The 22,815-nt window shown below is 40.0% G+C and overlaps 1 protein-coding gene across 3 annotated transcripts in view; it reads right to left on the reverse strand.

The window, feature by feature from the left end:
* The window catches only part of MYO6 (myosin VI), a 160,801-nt gene that overhangs the window by 97,869 nt on the left and 40,117 nt on the right, over positions 1 to 22,815 (reverse strand). For all 3 annotated transcript variants that reach the window (XM_089530895.1, XM_089530894.1, XM_089530893.1), the window contains exon 2: positions 10,278 to 10,410. In XM_089530895.1, the coding sequence (XP_089387021.1) occupies positions 10,278 to 10,394 (117 nt within the window). In that variant the 5' untranslated portion in view covers positions 10,395 to 10,410. The remainder of the gene's footprint in view (positions 1 to 10,277; positions 10,411 to 22,815) is intronic.

Raw genomic sequence — 22,815 nt, forward strand, 5'->3', positions numbered from 1 at the left:
TTTAGTAATTTTCTATCCAGCTGATGTTTAATATAATCTGCATACCTTTCCCTCAGATCTATACCCAATATTTTATCGGAGATAACTTATTTAGCTCAGCAGACTGTTTAGGCAATATCAATTTATCTTTCATTTATACTTCAGACAATCAATACTCTTTTATCTGTCCTGCAAAGTGGGGGATTCTCCTCTTAATTCATCTGCAGTGAATTTACACTTGATCACAGTTCCTTAATTGAAGACATCAACGTCTAAAGCAAAAAATTAACTAGCTGACCATACATGATTGCCTTATGACTGTGGCATTTTAGCTTCTTGATTCGATTTGCCTCAATTTTTAATTAAAATATATTCCCAGTAACTCAATATAAAATGATTTCCTAGGGAATACATATTGTAAAGTTTTAAAACAGATTTTACTACTGGCTTTACTACTTTTGTCCCCTCCTCTTATTGATTTTGCCAATAATATAAAGTATTCAACTGTATAAAGTTAAGAACTTATATCATATTAAAGGGAAATTCTCATTCACCACTATCAACGCAAATATTGTATGCTAACACGTGAAATAAAATGAATGGAGTGAGCTGGGGAAATCCATTCTCTCGTCTATTTTCTCCTTACCATACTTTGTACTCCCATCTTTCTTTCCATGCAAACAGAAATTTTTGATAATTCATTGCTATCCACTTAGTTTTTCTGATAATTCAACAGTCAAGTTTAGAAAAAGAAATGTTGGAAATATCATAGAAGCATAGAGTTGAAAGGGGCATCAAAAGTCCTAAATCCAGCCCCTGCTCAATGCAGAAAATCCAGCTAGTGCATCCCCAGCAGGCAGCAATCTACCCTTTTTTCAAGACATCCAGAGACTCCAATACCTTTCTGGGTAATTGGTTCCATTGTCACAAATCTTCCATTTCCAGATATTTACATTTTTCTGTACTAAAAATAAAAATCCTTCTGATTTTTAGAACAAATGATTTAAAGATCATAAAGACTATTTAATCAAATTTAGGAATATTTGTTTATTTGTTTCTCATATTTTCCCCCAGAGTGGCTTACATCACCTAGAACAAACATTATTCAAACATAGCAGCCTGCAAAACATAAAAAGCAATTAAACCACATAAAAGTAAAATCAAGTTAAAACAAATTAAAACAATGATGACAAATAAAAGTCAAGCACATTATACACGGTTGTATCACATAATATACCTGTTATAATAAATCTATTGATCAGATAATCATAGCTCTCATCTCTGTATACCAAGAACATGGGAGGGGGGCACAAGTTGTGCAATGGGAAAAGGAAGAACAAGCCGACAGAGCCTTGTGAAATACTAGAATTCGTGGATTTTGATGGGGTTTTTCTAAGTGAGGGTGTGTCTAGATTGAGCTCTAACTGTTATGGTTTTCATTTTCTGAGTACTACATATGGCCAAGCTTTCAATAAATACTCAAAAAAGCTGAATGAGAAAGGACACTCCTGTCATGGCTTTCTTTCCAGACACATCACACCTATCCAGAAGTAGAGGGCATGGCTTGGATGTCATATAGGTTTTATACCAGGGCTCTTTCCGACTCCATTACAGCACAATAATTCTAGTTTAATTGCTATGACTGCATCCAGTGAAACCCTGGGATTTGTAGCTTGCAGTTTGATAAGTAATCAGAAGAACAGCCTGGCTAAGAATTCTAAGTAAACTATAAACTCCAGGATTCCATAGGATGGAACCAAGACCATTAAAATGGAATCAAAATGCTATTACTGTGTTGTGTGAAAAAGCTTTTGGTCTTTGAGGAGAAGAAAAAAGTACACTGGGCCCTTGGTATCTGCTGGGGTTTGATTCCAGGATGCCATGTGGATAGAAAAATCTGTGGATGTTCAAATCCCATTAACTACAATGGCATAGTAAAATTGTATCTTTATATAAAATATTAAAATCAGGGTTTGCTTTTTGGAATGTATATATTTTTAAAAATATTTTCAAACTGTGGATAGCTGAATCCATGGATAAAGAATCTGTGGATACGGGTGGCCAACCGTAGTAAGAGTTTTGCTGCCACTGCCCATCTTTAAACCTAAATAAGAATAGGTAAAATAAGAGACAGACCCACTCACTCACACTGAGAATTCAGATAGTGGAGACCAAGATGCTAGCAAAAGGGAGATCACACAGACAAATATCTAACTTCTGAACTAGATTCCTAAATTAATGAACCTCTGAATTCATCTCCCTTAGGAAGGGAGAAGATTTCACATATTGCTGCATATACCAAACATTCAAATTCTTATAGAGAACAAGGAAGCTCCTACCTATGCATTTCTCTAGAAACATGCTAGGCCCACAGAAAACACAGCCAATGTACTTTATGAGAGCTAAGTACAACCCTATGTAGCCATTCAGACAGCACAGCCATATGTTTGAGATTAAAATCCTTAAAGAGGATCAGTTTTAGCCAGAAGACAGCAGAAAAGATGGATGGGGGGGGGGGGGGTAAATAATATAGCCAATCCAACTGTCTTAGTATATATGTTTACATACAGAGAGAGGTTAGACAGCTGTATTCCAGTTTCCTATTTTACACACATTCACAAACATAAATGTACACACCGAGCATTATTTACATGTGTATATCAGCTGACTGTTTGCCTCATAGAGAACAGGGCAACTGCAATGGAAAGGAAGTTGATTTGCTTTCAAGTACCATGCACACCTTTTTGAAAACAAAAAAAAGGTACAAAAGAATATATACAGTCGCTCCTCCATTTCTGCTGCCTTGGAATTCGCACCCTCACTTATGTGTGAGTGGCAAACAGAAGGGGAACATAATGGGGCATATGAGTGTGGCGCACACCCACACTGCCGCCATTCAAGCCTATGGGGCTTGAATATCAGAGTATTTCTTATTTCGCAAGGGGGGAGTCCAGAACAGATTATTTAAACAATTTTATACCACTTTTCCAACCTATCAATAGCTTAGAAACAAAAGGGTTGGAAGCAGGATAGCTGTTATCCTTATTTTTATTTTTTTAAAGATCTGATATACCAATAAATGCCTTGAAAATGGGTTATCAGTACTGACTGTGCACACCTAGGCTTTGGGCAGAATTGGTCACAAGTACAGTCAAAATGTGATGAATAGGTCTGAAGCATAGCTCTGCACTTTATGTTCACTGACTCCAGGAGGACTTGGGGCACAAGTTTTGCCTGACGGCTACCAGATAACTACAGTTTTCATATAAACAGAAACCTTGTATTAATTTACTGTTTCACACCCACTGTCTTATAATGCAACTGCTGTTCATGCACAAAAAGGACATAAGAATGTGGTTGATTCTTACTCAAGTCCAGGTTTCTGTTCCCACAGTGGCCAAGCAAATGCCTGTGGGTAGCCCTTAAGGAGGACATTGGAGAATGGTATCTTTCCGCTGGCATCCTGCAGTTATTGGTTTGAATACTAGAGATAATATACAACCATCATGACTAGGTAGCATTGACTAGACATAGTTACTATGCAGTACTATATATTTCTTTAGTGCTTTATTTTATTCACACAGCTTCATCTTGTCTTAATCCTTCCAATAGTGTGGTATGGTAAAGCAGCATTTCCATTATATGAAAGATAAAGTGACTTCTTTCTTTGTGACTCACATAACCATCTTAAACTAATATTATCAGCCCTTTGTATCCATGGATTCAACCGTCCATGGCTTGAAAATATTAACAAAAATATAAATTCCAAAAAGCAAACTTTAATTTTGCAATTTTATATAAAGCACACCGCTTTACTATGCCATTGCATAAAATGGGACTTGCGCATCCATGGATTTTGGTGTCCATGGGGGTCTAGGAACTAAATCCCAGCAGATGCCAAGGGCCCATGGTACTCAGATTTCAGTCCCATTAGAGTCAATGGACCTTTACCCTATGTCAGGCTTCAATCCTATATCCAGTTTTGTTGTTGTTAAGTGCCATCAAGTCAACTTTGACCCATGGTGACCCTATGCATGAGAGACCTCCAAGTTACCCTATCATCAACAGCCCTGCTCAGGTCTTGCATACTTATGAATGTAGCTTTCTTGACTGCATTTGGAATGCAGTCTTCCTCTTTTCCTACTGCCATATCAAACATTATTGCTTTTTCTAGTGAGTCCTATCTTCTCATGATATTGTTACCGAGTTTGGTTTTATATAAATTTTGGGTGACATGCAATCTGAATCTATGACCCCTGACTGACCCCATCGCTAGCCACCATTACCCTAAGAGCGAGCTGACCACGTAGCCAGCTGCCTTGCTAGGCTTGGTCACAAGAAAAAGATAGCTCTAAACAGTTGTGGGAGTTGCCATACTAGTTTCGCAAGCTGCCCAAAGCAGGAGGACAATAGCAGTAGCTCCCTCCTTAATGAGCTAGTGATTAACTTAACGGCTCAGCCATCGAGATATTTGTCCCCTCCTGAAAAGTGCCAGACCTCTTCTTTGTGTATCCATTGTGTAAGCTTCAGCTTAAACAAAGATAAAGTCATCAAGCCTTTGTTTGCCAGGCTGCCATAGCCTGAGGTTATGTTTAGGGGTATAAAAGGACCCCACTTCCAGCCCTCCAGTGGGCTTGTTGAGCAGTTGTTCCTTGCTTGTAGAGCATCTCGCTACAAGCTTGCGTTCCTTGAGCCTTGGGCTCCGCTGAAATCACTTGAGCTAAGCCAAAGCTCACTGTCTCTCGGGCCTCTTGTTAGCTTTGCCCGCTGGAACTCAGCTCCTAGCCACCGCAGTCACCGCTTTCTTTTCCGTTCCCGTGGCCGTGTCTCACAATCCACTATCCCTCACATCCGTCGCTTTGGAGAAGACTCCTAAGGTAAATATCCCAACGGTGCCTCTATCCTTTCTCCTTTACCCCCGAACTCACCCCTCCCTTGCTTTAGCACTGAATGTCTGATCCCTTTTGTTGTGTGGCTTTAATAAATGTTTATATTTTAATTGCACCTCCTTTGGCATTCGAGTCTCTGTCTCTAGGGGTTGGACTAGATGACCTCTGGTATACACATAGGGACCCGACCCTGCTGCGTGCATTGTTAGAACACGCCTCTCGTAATATCTGAGCTAATTAAATTCCCCTAATTCGATCCTTCCTAACAATATGACCAAAGTACAACATTCTCAGTTTAGTCAACTTGGCTTATAGGGAGAATACAGGCTTAATTTGTTCCAGAGCAAATCTGTTTGTCTTCTTAGCAGTTCATGGTATCTGTGGAACTCTCCTCCACTTACTTGACAGTAAGCCTCCCTGAATTCAATGCAACTTCCTTCTGGATATATGGATTACACATATAATATGTTTACAATGCATAATACTGAAAAAATTAGTGACAACATGTTTCCATAACAAAGTGAACAATGAAGAACTAGTCTCCATCTAGTAATTAGGGAGGATTTTTAGCGAGCAAAATGTTGTTTGTTTTAGTTTGTTTTGGTTTGTCCAGCCAGATATTCCTCTAGAATCTGCCAGGGGTTAAGGGCCTCAGCAAGTCTGTAATTGTAGATTTGGGGGGACAAGGAGAAACCAACCATCATATTTTAATTAAATCCACCATTGTTTTTTTCCCCATTTGTTTTCCAATGGAACAAAAAAAAAAGATATATAAACAGTTTGTTGGATGAGTTCCCAGAGATTTGTTTATTTATTCTGAAGGAAGATGAGATGAAATTACTTAAAACAAGATGGGAGGTATCTGACAGTTGGGAAGGGGGGAATCTCAAGAAACCAAGCAGGAACTCTACCCTCTCACATCCTTATTTTCCTACAAACCAGTTAATACGTTGTCAAATGTTATCTCACTATAATACCTCCTGAAAGTTTCTATATACAGATTGAGCACCCCTAATCTGGAAGTCGTGAATGAACAAGACATGAGGCTGGAGAGAGAAGAACAAGCGGGAGTGTCAGCACCTTAAGGGTGGAAAGCAGGCTGGTAGTGGCAAAAAACAGTTTTAATCTAAATTAGACATTAGAACTAGACATAGAGAACCTCTGACCAACTAGATGTTTTGTACTACAACTGCCCAGACAATGGTAAGGGGCTGTAGAAACTGCAGTTTAAAGCACCTGGATAGCCACAGGGTCTTCACCCCTATTCTAAAAGCCCAAGTGCAACTGAAAGTGGCAGTCATCTGCCCAGTTCCCCCAGTAATCCTCAACAATGTGCTCTGTACTCTGTCTTCACAATGAGGTTGTAGAGAGATTGAGAAACTGTGAAATGGCAGGAATCCAAGCATAGTACTCAGCATGAGTACCTCCCACCATTTCACAGATTCTCGTGTCTCTCTCCAGTCTTGCAAACACTATACAGGTAGGTGCTACATGTGTATTCCAAAATCAGAAAAAATCCCAGCTTCAAAACACTTCTGATTCCATGCATTTGGGTTAGGGATCTTCAACCTGTACTGAGAAAGAAAGTGATCAAATTTACAAATCCGTGAGGTTTCACCTCACAGAAATAAATGAGACATTATTATATTTGGTACTGCATTATTCCTGAGGAAAACCCACCAATCCTCTCATTAAACCAGACTTCTGGAGATACGCTGAGGTTCCCCAGAAGAGGGAAGCCTGTGACTTCACCTCCTGACCTACAAACAAGGGATTTTCACTACCGTTGTATAGAAAAATCTGTGCATGACCTTTTTTAGAAGTTACTTCCTTTAGGCTGTCTTATACTTATTTAAATTTTATGAAGTTAAGGGACAAACTATAATTCTTGCATACTTGAACGCACAAATTATTTTTCTTTTATTGTTGCTGCTGATGGATATAGTTTCTCTTCACATAATTATTGGAAATACTGCAGTTTTCTCCTGCTAGCCATAAGAATGTTGTGGTATAGTAGTCCTAAACAGTTTTAATCTAAAATAGAAATTACTCTCAACTAGACATGGAGAACCTCTGAGCTACTAGATGTCTTGTACTACAACTGCCCAGCCAGTGATAAGGGACTGTAGAAATTACATTTTAAAGCCCCTGGATAGCCACAAGGTCTTCAGCCCTATTCTAAAGGTCCAAGTGCAACTGAAAGTGGCAGTCATCTGCCCAGTTCCTCCAATAATCTTAAACAACTTGCTCTGCGCTGTGTCTTCACAATTTTCTCTATTTTGCAACTGCCACCCGTTCTAGCAACAACTAATGATGCAAAGTACACTCTTGAAGTTACACTAGATCAGTTATTACCAAACTTTTGTCCTCCAGGTGTTACTGACTTCAGCTCCCAGAACCCTTAGCCAGCTTGGCTAACATTCAGGAATTCTGGGTGCTGAAGTCAACAACATCTGGAGGACAAAAGTTTGGGAACCACTGTACTAGATGTTATGCTGGTAGTGAAAACAGAAGCATGGCCACAATTTTGAGCAGCAATCATATTATGCTTATCAAATTTGTAGATGACACCAAATTAGAAGGAATAGATAATACCCCAGAGGAAAGGATCAAAATTCAAAATGACTTCAATATATTAGAAAGCTGGGCCAAAAATAATAAAATGAATTTTAACACAGAAAAATGTAAGGCACTGCATTTAGGCAGAACAAATGAAATGCATAGATATAGGATGGAGGACACCTGGCCTGACTGTACATGTGAATAGACCACAAGTTGAATATGAATTAATAGTGTGCTGCAGCAGCTAAAAGGGCCAATGTGTTTCTAGGCTGCATCAATAGAAGCACAGTATCTAGATCATATTGAGGATTTTATTTATTTATTTTTTGCTGCTCCAGAGAATAGATATGGAGCAATGGATTCAAACTACAGGAAAAGAGATTCCATCTAAACATTAGGAGGAACTTCTTAACAGTTAGAGCTGTTTGACAGTGGAACATACTTTCTCACAGTGTGGTGGAGTGTCCTTCCTTGGAGGTATTTAAACAGAGGCTGGATGGCCATCTGTCAGGGGTGCTTTGATTGTGAGTTCCTGCATGGCAGGGGATTGGACTGGATGGCCCTTGAGGTCTCTTTCAACTCTGTGATTCTACAATTCTGTTCATTTATAGAGAGCCTTAAATGCTTCCTAAAATAAATTAGATCCCAGAAATATGCAATACAAAAAATAGACAAAATGATATTTTTTTAGATACAGGTGCAAAAGCAGTCAGACATAGAAGGAACGATTTCACAGAACAATTAGCCATTATGAATTACATTAAATACACTATTACTATCCGAAGTCCCTGTTGAATTAATCTGTCTTCTTTTACACTGAACTGAATTATAATAAAGGGGGGGCTGCCATAACAGATACGTAATCATTTTGGTTTTCTGTTGCCTGCATCTGAAGAGTCACTAAAAATTATTAGAAAGACCTGTTGAAACCACAGCTAGGAAGCTTCTTAATGGGCCTCTTCCAGCCATTGCTCACTTTCTGACCCCCTCTCAAGCATGCTTGTATGGCATTAATGGTGCTTGAACATGATGGATTACACCCACAGTTATACATCTCAATGGAAATAATCTTAAATTGTTTTCCCCAAAGTACCCACATTATTTTGATAATTTAAGATTGCTCACCAATGTTTTACATACTCTTAAGTCTTAACTAGGAGCAGTATGCTAATGCCTTACTAATGCTTCCAAAGCATTATATGTAGCATTATTCATCTGGAAATTCATATGATGTGATACAGTCAATATTTTTATGTTCTTGCTTCCCAAATTATATGTCAAGTAGTTTAATTCACTTCAATATTTAACCAAATGAGCATTTTTCATTATATAAATTAAATTCAAACTGTCACCAAAGAAGAAATTTGTGGAACAGACAAGATTTAGATTCAAAAATCATGCTTTTCAGCATGCAATAGTTATTTTAAAGTAGAGATTATATGGAGCATATTTCTTGTGGGTAATAACTACATATACTTTGACAACTTGAAATTCTGTTAATAGAATTCATCAATTTTTATCATCATTCAATTGGGGCAACAAGTTAAAAGACAACAATAACAAAGATAATTGCTAATATAAAAGCACAGAGCTACTCAGAAGATGGGACTGTGTCAGTGATATATACATGCATAAGTCACACAATGTATGGCAGGCAAATTATTTGCCATGGTGCAACAGACATATTCTGCTGAGAGTGGTAGAAGTGGCGTTGTGTGTACAGCAATGTTGTGCTACCAGAATAGTACTTTAACTTTGGGAGGCATTTTGGTAACAGTTTCTAATAGTATTTTGGTATTGTGTCTTTCTAACAGTTATCTACAAAGCACAGTGAAACACTTTTCTAATTGAGAATAGTTTTAGGAGTAATTTTTTATGTGTCATGAAGGTTCCACGTCAAGCAATGTGCAGAATTCATATATCCTTTCACTTGAGGCTACAGATCTTTCAATTTGGGGGCTATAGTTTAGAAAGCATGAGACAAGTTTTAGTTTGTAGTTCAGGAAAACCTAGAAACAAAAATGGTCAATGAGGAGCAGCTTAGGGAGCTGAGTATGTTTAGCTTGGAGAAGAGAAAGTGAAGAGGTGACACAATAGCCTTGTTTAAATATTTGAAAGGATGTTATATTGAGGATGGAGCAAGCTTGTTTTCTGTTGCTCCAGAGACTACAGCCAGAAACAGATAAACTGAATAGACTGACGTGAGGCAGCGCTGGTGCCATTCATGCCGGACCACAGCAGTGACATGCACCTGGTCCCAATCCAGGCCACCACCACAGGTCTGAGCTTGGTCACAGGAAGGAGCAGATTCTATCTGCTCCTTCTTGACCCGGTTCTTTCCAGATGATGCAAGCTCGGCCCAGCTTCTAGCACACTCAAGGCATGCATCATCTGAACACTATGCCTCAAACACAACTGGAATCTTTGTCATTTGGTGCATGTGTCTGGGGCCTAGGACATGGAGCAACAGATTCAAGCTACAGGAAAAGGGATTCCACCTAAACATTAGGAAGAACTTCCTGACAGTAAGAGCTGTTCAACAGTGAAATACACTCCCTCAGAGAGTGGAGGAGTCTCCTTCTTTGGAGGTTTGCTAACAGAGGCTGGATGGTCATCTGTTGGGAATGCTTAGACTGTATATTCCTGAATGGCAGGGGGTTGGACTGGATGGTCCTTGTGGTTTCCTCCAACTTTATGATTCTATGAAATGGCTGAAAATATTTACAAACTCTAAATAGGAACAATGCTATGAACCTCTCAATAAATAGTTTCTTACTTCTTGAATACATCTTTCCTTCTAGTGAAGCAATATCCTAAAAGAATTAGTAACTTTTTGGAATCACTCACCTTGCCTTTCTGATTTATGGGTTCAATAGTTAAGCTGTCAGGCCCAATATCGACAATGGTTCCCATCTGAAATCCATCAGTTGGGTGTGGAGCCCAAACTGGCTTCCCATCCTCCATTTTGAGGGGCTATTTCCTACAGAGAGAAGAAATCATTGTTGGTAAATTTGTTACAGTAAACTATGCATGTATCTCTACAGAAATTTGGCATCCTCATCATCCTCATCATCCTTTATCTATTTATAGAGCACCATCACTTTACATAGTATTTACAAGAAAAAGAACAAGAAAAAAACAGTTCCATGGATTTTCCCCATAAATATTTTCCATGCACTTTATTGAGCAGTGTCCCCAGGCAATTCATGATCTGTTGTGCTACAGATACACATTTACAGAGGTAGTGCAAGGACAGATCCAGCTCAAACTGAAGTGCAAGAAATTCCATGTCTGTATGGCCTCTTGCCTCACCATGTGCACAAAAGATAAATCCAATGCACCTGCACTAGCACAGGTTGTTGTTGTTTTGTTTTGTTTTTGGTAACTCTAGCATCACACTGGGTCTGGACCAAGTATTTGGAGGAAAGAATTCCATATCAAGCATGTCTAGACCCATATCTTCACACTGCTTTCTTATCAGACACTTTTTTCATGAAAACTTCTGAACATAATATTGTACAATATTCCATAAAGTATAAAAGTATGAAATAACTTATTATGTAGAAGGGGAGGACAGTGGAGTACCCAAAACTGAAGCACTGGAGACCATTTATCTATACATTGGCTGGAAGAGCCACTGCAAGATTCTGATGTTGCCCTCTGAATCAATCAGTAGACACCTTGGCTCATGAGGAGGAGAAGCTGTACTCAACTACCTTGTAAGCTTTCTCTGGGGGGAAAAGAACAGTAAAGAAGTAGTGGATGCCTTCTAAGCAAACAAACACAGATTGGGTAAATGCAGAGCAACTACCAGATTTGAGTCATAATATTTTTTATTATTCCAAGATTTGGGATTTTTAAAAAATTATTTCCCGTTTGCTTGACTTTCTTTCCCCCTCCTTTTTAAATTAATAATATAACCTACACAAAATAATATTGAAAAATGCCTTTTACATAATATTCCACATACAATATGTAATAAATCACATTAATTATCCATTCTTAATTACCTTACCTGAATCTTATTCATATTAAGCCATTTATTAACTAAACCAATAATTAAAAAAACATGAAATTATTATTGATATCATTCTTATCACTATCTTCTTTTCAACTATTTATAAAATATACTATCCACTAAAATATAATACGATTAATTTATCATTAATTAACTCTCCCCCCCACCCAGTGCTCCCCATCACCAGAGCCTAATATCTTCATATTATTCTATCCTCCAAAATTGTAACTCTTCTTGTGGAGGTAAACCACTTTCCTCTTTTACTAAAGCCTTTTGTACAAATATTTTCCATATTGTTTCAAAATCATTCCTCTTCATTATTCCCTTTTTTTACCATGATTTCACATGTTAACGTATCATTAATTGCCATTTGCCAAATTTCTTTATACCAACCTTGTATTTGCAGATCTCCCTGATCTTTCCATTTTTTTTGCTATAATTAGTCTTGCTGCTGTTAATAGATTTGTAATTAAGTCCTTCAAAGCCTGGGTGCAGTTGATGTTGTCATATATAGACAATAATGCTACCTTTGCTTGACTTTCAGTCCCAGTTTATAAAGATCCAGAACAGTCTCAGTTCAGGGGTTTGGAGACAGCATGCTAATGGGTCGAGAAAACAGTATGACAATCTCTCTGAAACTCAACATATTTGGTAGGAGTTGATACAGATGTATCAAAGTCTGTGAATCTATGGCCCTGTCTGCACTGCAGAAATCGCGCAGTCTGACAACAATAATTGCCATGGCTCCATATTCTGAGATTTGTAGTTTGTTGTGATGCCAGAGCTCTCTGAGGCTAAATATCTCACAAAACTACAAACTCCAGAATTTCACAGCACTGACTGATGACAGTTAAAGTGGTGTCAAATAACAGTATTTCTGCATTGCTGAAATAGCCTAAGACTGAAATCCTCAGCATACTTGCTGGATACTCCCATTAAACTCAAAGCAATACTTTTGAGCAAGTCTTTTCTTGATTGTGACCGTTTCAATGGGGATGTTAAAGGGGAAATAAGGGCACAAAACAAAGTTTTATCTAAGCATGTTTCTAGACAATCTGTAACACAAGACTGTGTTACAAGCTATAATATCCACTTTGGATCAAGATTATACAGCTTGACAATAATACATCTATATTTAGAACACTATTTATTTATTCATTTGTATCCATACTATTAAAACTAAAACTCCTTGCAATAAGGTTCCATTGGAAATTAAATACAGGCATTCCTCAGTTAACAAAACCTCTGACAAAAAAAAAAGCTCCTTTTTACAGTCTTTTAATGCCTGCTTAGTCTCCTTTTTCCTTCTAATCCATGTCTCTAACTGCAAATGTTTTAGCAGCATCAAGCACAGGGGAAAGTGAAGGAGGGCGGGACAAAATGCAGATCTGGAAGAAACTTTCAAGCAGTCTCTATAAGTTTCAAAATGTTTTTGTTTACTTATGCAAAATTCAACTGAGCCTGTTATTTCATTTCACATGTGCATATTATTAGTTTTGGATAAAAACTTGGCTGAAACTTGTTCAACTGCTCTTCTTTTTTGCGATTCAGGAATCGATCACTATGCTTTCCTTGTTATTCCTGCCTTGGGAACCAAGTTTTGTAATAAAGAAGTAATGTCTACCAACACATCTGCAGTGGGCCCTTTGGATCCACTGGTGCTCCAATACATACACACAACACACACACACATGCACACAGAGGGATAGAAAGAAATATGGATTGTCATGTAGAAGCTGTTTTTGATCAGGATAGACAATAGCTATGACAAAAAAAAAATGAAAAAGGAAATGCCTAGATATTTCATCAGTTTTCCTGTCACAGTTGTGGTAGGTGGGTTATGTTCTCATAGAATCATAGAATCACAGAGTTGGAAGAGACCACAAGGGCCATCCAGTCCAACCCCCTGCCATGCAGGAACTCTCAATCAAAGCATCCCTGACAGATGGCCATCCAGCCTCTGCTTAAAGACCTCCAAAGAAGGAGACTCCACTACACTCCGAGGGAGTTTATTCCACTGTCGAACAGCCTTTACTGTCAGGAAGTTCCTCCTAATGTTGAGATGGAATCTCTTTTCCTGCAGCTTGCTTCCATTGCTCTGGGTTCTAATCTCTGGAGCAGCAGAAAACAAGCTTGCTCCCTCCTCAATGTGACATCCCTTCAAGTATTTAAATACGGCTAGCATATCACCTCTTAAACTTTTCTTCTCCAGGCTAAACATCCTCAGCTCCCTAAGTCGTTCCTCATAGCACATGGTTTCCAGACCCTTCACCATTTTAGTCGCCCTCCTTTGGACACGCTCCAGTTTCTCAATGTCCTTTTTGAATTGTGGTGCCCAGAACTGGACACAATACTCCAGGTGGGTCCTGACCAGAGCAGAATACAGTGGCACTATTACTTCCCTTGATCTAGACACCATACAGTATGTCCTTGGTTTATGTGGGGGATCCGTTCCGGACCCCCCTCCCACGTAAGCCAAATACCACGCATGCTCTAGCCCCATTCAAGTAAATGGGGCTGGTGCATGTGGCGGCGGTGCACATGCACCGCCCTGCACACCCCATTCATCCAAATAGGATGTGCCACCCCACGTGCAGCTTTCAACATATGCTGAAAGCCACGTATGACGCGGGCACACTGTACTTCTATTGATGCAGCCTAAAATCGCATTGGCCTTGTTACAGTAGCTGCCGCATCACACTGTTGACTCATGTTCAACTTATAGTCTACTTGGACTCCCAGATCCTTTTCACATGTCATCTCGTTCAGCCAGGTGTCACCCATCCTATATCTATGCATTTCATTTTTCCGCCCTAAGTGCAGTACCTTACATTTCTCCATGTTGAAATTCATTTTGTTAGCTTTGGCCCAGCTTTCTAATCTATTAAGGTCATTTTGAATTTTGATCCTGTCCTCCTACTCCTCCTAGTTTGGTGTAATCTGCAAAGTTGATAAATATACCCCCAATTCTGTCATCTAAGTCATTGATAAAGATGTTGAATAGCACTGGGCCCAGGACAGAGCCCTGCGGGACCCCGCTGGTCACTTCTCTCCAGAATGAAAAGGAGCCATTGTTGAGCATCCTTTGGGTCCGGCCAATCAACCAGTTACAAATCCATGTAACAGCTATTTTGTCTAGCCCACATTTCACTAGCTTGTTTGCTAAAATGTCGGAACCCTGTCAAAGGCCTTACTGAAATCAAGATATACTATATCCACAGCATTCCCATCATCTAACAAGCTGGTAATTTTATAAAAAAGAGAGAGAGAGATTAGGTTTGTCTGGCCTGATTTGTTTCTCTGAAACCCATGTTGACTTTTTGTGATTATGGAATTGCCTTCTAGATGTTCACAGACTCTCTGTTTAATGATCTGCTCTAGAATCTTTCCTGGTATAGATGTCAGACTAACTGGATGATAATTGTTGGGATCCTCCTTTTTCCCTTTTTTGAAGATGGGGACAACGTTTGCCCTCCTCCAGTCTGCTGGGACCGCTCCTGTTCTCCAGGAGTTCTCAAATGTTATTGCCAATGGCTCCGATATTACATTAGCCAGTTCTTTTAATATTATTGGATGTAGCTCATCTAGTCATGGAGACTTATATCCTTTTACAGGCCAAGGCTAATGGCCTTTACTCTGTTCTCATCCTTCTTGATCTGTCTGCAGCCTTTGACACCGTTGATCACTGTCTTCTAGTTGATATCCTCTCTGATCTTGGGTTCTCAGACTCTGTTCTCAACTGGTTTAGATCTTACTTGTCTGGCAGATCTTTTGCAGTAGTTGCAGGGGGCCAGACTTCTTCTCCTGTTCCCTTATCTGTTGGAGTTCCCCAGGGCTCTGTTCTGGGTCCCCTTCTGTTTTCTCTCTACACACTGTCCTTAGGAAAACTCATCAGCTCTTTTGGCTTTTCCTACCATCTGTATGCCGATGACACCCAGCTGTATCTTTCCGCCCCTGACCTTTCTCCAAGGCTTGAACAGCAAGTTTCGTCTTGCCTCACAGCTGTCTCGCAGTGGATGCGCCATCGGCGTTTGAAGCTCAACATGTCCAAGACGGAGCTTCTTGTCTTTCCTCCTAAGCCCGTCCTTCAACACTCCTTTTCTGTCTCTGTGGACAACATTTCTATTCAACCAGTCCAGCAAGCCCGCAGTCTTGGTTTTATCTTTAACTCTTCTCTGTCGTGTATCCCTCAGATCCAGACCACAGCCAAGGCTTGTAGATTCTTTTTATACAATATTGCCAAAATCCGACCATATCTCTCCGCCTCTACTGCCAAGATCCTGGTCCATGCCCTAGTGGTCTCACGACTTGATTACTGTAATGTCCTCCTGGCTGGGCTTCCTCTTTCTCACCTCCGTCCTTTAATCTCTGTTCAGCATTCAGCTGCACGCATTATCACTTCCACCCACCGCTCTGACCACATCTCTCCTGTGTTGGCATCCCTTCACTGGCTCCCCCTCCCTTTCCGCATTCAGTATAAGCTCCTGCTGTCCACGTTTAAAGCCCTCCACGGACTGGCCCCTCCCTACTTATCAGACCTTCTTTCTCCTCACCTTTCCACTAGGGCCCTCCGTTCTAGTAGTCAAGGTCTGCTGTCTCAGCCCAGGATTTCCTCTGCCCCTTCCCGGATTCGCCCCTTTTCACTTGCTGCCCCTCACTCCTGGAACCTTCTTCCCCCACAAGCAAGAGCCATCACTTCTTTAACCAGCTTCAAAACGGAGTTGAAAACCATCCTGTTCAGAGAAGCGTTCCCAGGCATTGCATAATTGTCGCTCACTATTTGATGTTCTTGTGGTGCCTGTTTATTAAACCCTTTCCTGTATTGCTATGTACTGTATATGTATTATCCTACTTGTGAGTATGTATTTTCCCTGGAAAATGATTAACCATCCATTATGAAGCCTCCCCCTCCCTCCAGTCCATCTGCCTTGGTCCAGGCCTTGGAGGTGGAGGCCCTTTCCCTCCACCACTCCCTCCTCCTTCTGTATCATGTCTTTTTAGATTGTAAGCCCGAGGGCAGGGAATCGTCTAACTAAAAGATTGTATGTACAGCGCTGTGTAAATTTACAGCGCTTCATAAATAAAGGTTAAAAAAAAAAATTTAGATTAACCAGGTATTCCTGTACTATCTCCTTACTTATTCTGTGCTGAAATTCCCCAATTCTGTCCTCTGCTCCATTATCCTCAGGTTGAGCACCCTTTGCCTTTTCTGAGAAGACTGAAGCAAAGAAGGTGTTGAATAATTCTGCCTTTTCTCTGTCCTCTGTTAGCATTTTGCCATCTTCTCCACGCAGTGAACCTACCATTTCCTTCTTCTTCCTTTTGCTGTGGACATATCCAAAAAAGTAATAAATGTTGTATTTTATTTCCCATGTTCAGCTATTGTCTGTCCTGATCAAAAACAACTACGACTACTATTACTGTTACTACTACTATTTCCATTATGCCTTTTCCCCAATTACATTAAAATGGAATTGAACTATTCACAGTATTAAAACAATTTAAACCTACACTTAAAAAGCTAACACGCAAAAGATAAAAAGCAAGTAAAAATATCTAAGTCTATCAGAATAAAAAGGATTTGCCAGCCGACAGAAGGACATCAAGGAAGGAGCCATTTTTGCTTTCCACAGGAGGGAGTTCTAGAGTCTAGGGGCAGCCAGCAAGAAGGCCCTCTCTCGCATGCCCACCAGCCATGCCTATGATGGCTATGTTAAGGTAGAAATAAAAATGAAATTTTAGCCCATCTACAACTTCCTCTTCAGAAATCTTAGTGCAATATATGAAAGCAAAAGTATATTTCTGAACTGTATCCACAGTCATTTTTCAGGGCACACAGGGGGCAGGGAAGAGAAGGAACAAGTGCATGCCTGTTCCTCCTTTTCCCAGGCCTTCAGCTGCCTTTGGAGAGGCTCCCAGGAAGGCAGTGGTGGAGGGAGATGTCCCACCCCAGAAGTCCCACCTCCGGAATGTAGAAGTCCCGCCTGGTGCTGGAAAGCCTTTTAATTTGGTCATTAAGTCCCTAAAAGGTTCGCCATCACTGGTATATAGTCATACAAAAGTATGGAGACTCTGTGCACTATCTGAATAATACAGATAGTCCAACAATGGAGAATGTATGAACTACACTTTCAAGAGTGCCACAACCATCATTGTTATACTACATTGGGATGATCAACTTGTCGCCCTCCCTCACAAAATGAGGAGGGATGACAGGAGCTACATTCCAACAGCATCTGTGGGGTCACAAGTTGAGGAACCCATCAAGCATTCTCCACTTAATTCACATTAACTACACTGCATGTAAAATTACTCATGGATTACTCTTTTCACCCTCCACATCCTAGCTGGTTGCTTCTTCTCATTAGATTATTCCTCCTTCTAATTCAGCCAGCTATGCTAAACATGCCTCTTCTGTAATTCAAAATTTTAGAATTGGCTGTGATGCTAAACTACAATTTAGAGCTATGTGCTTCACCAGAAAGGATCTTCTATGTTCTTCTGTACAATCAGGAAGAAGAGGAAGAATTAATTTAGCAAAGCCAGGAAGTTTAGCTAATACCTGGTTTGCTATTATGGATGAATGAGAAATCATTCTTTAAAACAGGCTTGCACAACATACGACCCAGGGCCCGCATGCAGCCCACCAATGATTTCAGGCGACCTGTGAGGATGTGGAACAACTTCAAGGGTCTTTCGCTGCTTGGCTTTCTCCCAAGGAGAAGGCCAGGCAGAGGAGTACGAGGACAGGCAAATGCTTTCCCTGCAAGGCTCGCTCACTGCCCCACTTTCTCCTGAGGAGAAAGCTGGGCGGTGGAGGGGGAGGATGGGTGAACACTCCCCTGCTTCAAGGCTCCTCCGCTGATCAGCTTTTTCCCAAGGAGAAGGATGGATAGATTAGGAGGATGGGCAAACACTCACCTTACAAGGCTCTGAAGAGGGGCAAACACTTGCCCCTCAAGGCTCCTCCATTACTTGGCCTTCTCCCGAAGAGAGGTCCAGGCAGAGGAGGAGAAAGACATACAAGACTCCTCCACCGCTTGGCTTTCTCCTGAGGAGAGGGGCTGCACAGAAGAAGAGGGGGAGGACAAAATTAATATTAATTAATCCTAATTAATAGCATTAATTAATAAATATTTAGTTAAAACCTTTCTGCTGCCCTAAGAAGTTTAGCCTAGTTTAATTTTGGCTCCAACCTATAGCCAAGCTGTGTAGGCCTGATTTAAAATAAACTTTTACCTTTAAGCAAACATGCAAAAAAAAACCACAAAAAAACTGAGTTATTGGTAGCTTGTCGTAGAAACTGATTAGCTTCTTGTAAAAAAAAAAATCCTAATTTTACACAATGACAAGCCAAGAATCTGCTGGAGTGAAAATGAATGTGGGTTTTTCCAGCCCCAGACAAAGGCAGAAAGAGTTGGGAGAGGATCTCATGTGAGTTTGAGGACTTGCACAGATGCCATTCTGCTTTGACACATGGCACTAAAACATGGCTTAGGGCTATGTGCAAATGTGGCCATGTTGTTCCAGAACATACATTTCTAATTATCCCTGTACAGAATAACTATTCACATCTATTACACATAAAATTATCTCATTTAGCGCAATTCAATATGAATGTCATATTAAATGTGTCAAGTCTAGCCTTTTTCTGATGGATGGAGGATTTAGCTGAGCAGAACTGTTCCTGTGGAACAATGAGAGTTATTTTCCTTTACTTAAGGAGTGGGCATCTTGTCACTTGCTGGGTATGTTTCAATGGAATTCCCATCTACTCTCACCATGAGTTATCCTGACCAGGGAAGTTGAGAGCTGCAATCAAGAATCATCTGGGGTGGGAGCAGATTCTTTTACAAAGAACTGTGTAAACTAGCTCTTGGAATATGTCTTTTCAGTGGTAAAACCCCAACTTTGGAAAGCTCTGGCCAGAGAAGTTCACATGCTGGCATATTTCCTGTACAAGAGAAACTGCAGGATCCAGTGACGAACTTCTGCTGGCCGAACAGCTAAATTCAGCAGAAATGGAAGAACTACCCAATCAGAACTACCCTATATCCCTAATATTGGCTTTGAGAGGGGTCTAGTAAACCCTCCAGAACTGTTTTTTGCAGCAATATTGCTGTTGTGTCCCTTCAAGTCAATTCCAACTTATCATGACCCTGTGAACTTATCATAGGGTTTTCTTGGCCAGATTTGTTCAGAAGGGGCTTGCCTTTGCCTTCGTCTGAGGCTGAGAAGGTGTGACATGGGTTTCCATGGCCAAGCAGGGATTCAAATCCTGGTCTCAAGAGTCATATTCCAATGCTCAAGCCACTACACCATGCTGGGTCTCCCTTTAACTTATCATGAGTAAATTAAGTTTCAGTTCCTAAACAGTCACCTTTTCCTATATCTTTTGGCATCCAGACCCTACTAACAGAAAATCTCCATGCTAACATTTATCAGAGTCACGTATGGGAAGCAAAGGGAAAAGTACAGCACCTGCACAACTTGAAACTGGATTTTAAGGCCTTAATTCGTTTGATATTAATTATTAAAAAGTTGGCAGTGAAGACAAGAATAGGTGGACACCGCTGATGATGAAATGAGAACTGGCACACTACACTTGATATTGGGTATTGCTTTTCAATCTATCAGTTGCAGATCTATTCAGCAGGAATGGGAATGAACTCAGCTTTTCCAGTCCTTTAAAACTGCAAGAATCCAGCCTTCTGCACATGCAAATAAAGAGGTCTATGCATCACAGTGGGAGCATTTCAATGCAAACACTTTCTTAGTAAAACAACAAAAAAGGTTGGGCATCTCAAATATGAAGTTTGGCTTACATTAACAGTGAAGCCCTCAGCTACATTCCAAGAAGTCCACAACACCCGATTATCCAGGTCATGTGTGCTGAGTAACATAAAGCAAATCCTTCTGAACAACATCTGTATTCAGTCAGAGTTGGCTAGTGGCCACACTTATTTCTTTATTTAGAATTGTACATATCTGACCCAAGCCATTCAGAACATGTATAAGAAAATATTTTGAAATTAGCCTTTATTTTGGATTCCAGATGTTATCAGAAGGTCAGACACATGGTAGCTGCCATAACTAGCAGAGTTCCAAGGTCAAAATGCATATTTCTTTTGTTATGCTCCTAAAAACTAAACCAGCAATAAAGTTTTGCAAAACACCCAGCCAAACTTGCAGGCATATGAATGATTATAGGTTGCTGAATTGCATGAACTTAAGAACCCGTAACTTTCTCCGGCCTCTCATTTATTTTGAACATTCTGGAGGATCAGTATTCATGTCAGACAACTACCAATAAAAAAAACCCTCTGGAGTACATGACCAACCATTTAACTAGGCTGTACTAAGCAACACCCTGAAATTAACACTGTATGGTCTCATACCCAGGCCTACAATAAAAGCTCAGTTGCCTAAGGAAGTGGTTACTTGTTAAATTCCAGTTCCAGAAAGAAGTTTCTCTCCTTCTTGGATTCATTTGTTTACTCAGGAGAACTCTTTTTCACAGAAGAAACAAGCCATTTCTTTCTCTGTCACCACATCTGCATTCAACAGTTGAGTCATCAGCTACCAAAATTACACCAAGGTGTCCACACTGGTTTCTTTAGCCTTGCTTTAACCTTACCAAAAAAGGGGGGGTTGCTCTTTGTGCTTTTCAAAGTAGCTCCATTCATACACTAATCTGAACACCAAAAGGCTGTAAGTGGATGAAGTAAGTCACTTAGCAGTAGGATGTGTTCTCTACTTCCAGCTTTCATATATTCAGGCAAACAGCAGAACATTTTCCAGTCTTTTCATAATGTTGCCAGGATTAACCAATACTGAACATTTAGAGGTGGTTCAAAGAAAAAGAGAAAGAAAATATTATGAAGTAAACTCGTTGCTTTCTATTGGTTACAATTGCTAACAATGTCTGTGGGCACATTTCACCACAGCTCATTTTAGATGGCCTCTTCTACAGGCATTTCATTAACTTTTAACTTACATGTGGATTAGACAACACATGTAAGTATCTCATTCACTGTGAAGAGAGTAATATGTAGAACTGGAAGCTACTTTTTTGGCCTATCAAACCCAGAATCCCCCAGCTAGCAACTCCACTGCCCATGCTGGTCAGAGGATTCTGGGAATTATAGTCCCAAGAAACCATTTTTTTCAAGCTCTATATGCAAACCTCCTCTGATCAGCTACTCATGCACAAATAGAAGATGGTCAAAAGAGCCACCTACCTGAAACGTGGGTAAAACAGCCAGCTCTACACTTTGTTGTTGCGTATCTTTTAAGTTCTCTCCATGTTATGGCAACCCTAAGGTTTTAATGGGGTTTTCTTGGCAAGATTTATTCAGAGGAGGTTCTCCACTGGCTTCATATGAGCATGTGACTTGCCCAAGGTCACCCAGTGGATTTCATGGCCAAGCAGGGACTCGAACTCTGGTCTCCGGAGTCATAGTCCAACACTTAAACAGCTACACCATGCACTACACCTTCTTATGAACTGTAGCATTATCCTTCAGCAATTAATTCCACATGTAACTACATTGTGTGCAAGAAATTAGTATATTTTTGCTTGCTTTATACCAAGCTCCTTTTAATACAGGAGGGAAAAAAGTGAGGCAGTAAGAGGATTTATTATTATTATTATTATTGTGGAAAAAAGTAAACACATTAACTTTACTAAATCCAGAGATAAGAAAATTACAGGCAACCATCCATTTGGCTCTGGTGAATTATGTGGGATGGGGAGGGAACCCTGAAAATTAAAAGCAATTATTCTTTCCTATGGAGCTCTCCAGTATATCCTGTAACTCCCTAATTGGCTCTGATATAATCTAGCTCAAATGCAGCTCACCTAGGATAATTTTCTAGTGTACACATGGAAGAGTTTACATTTCCATTCATTTTCAAAGACATCTTTTCAAGCAGTCAGTCAGACGTCTCCATCTTTATATATTATTCAACCATGCATAGCTTTATTCGTTATTTGAAAGTGTGTCATGCTTTTTTAATAGGTTGTCATGAATGATAAAACTGAATGGTAATGCTTGAAATGGCAAGTCAAATTTTGCTGTCTTGTGTGGTACATTTCTATCAAGCATTCATCAAAATAGTAGAGAAGTATTTTTCACAATCCTGGCAATGGTTGTGCTATCAAATGCTCTAAAGGTAAATGAAAGAGAACATAATGGGTATTGAGGGGTGGCTATCTCCTTCTCTCTTTGATATAAGCAACAGGGACATTGTTTTACAGTTGTATTGAAAATATTATATAGCATTAGAGCATATTGTACTGCATTATTTATGAATTCCCTGGGCTACGGCCCTAATGTTATGCTACCATAAACCACAGTAATTTGT

This window comes from Sceloporus occidentalis, unplaced genomic scaffold (assembly GCF_023333645.1).
Source record: "Sceloporus occidentalis isolate IW3139 unplaced genomic scaffold, rSceOcc1.0.p SCAF_6, whole genome shotgun sequence".
In the NCBI taxonomy this organism is placed as follows: Eukaryota; Metazoa; Chordata; class Lepidosauria; order Squamata; family Phrynosomatidae; genus Sceloporus; species Sceloporus occidentalis.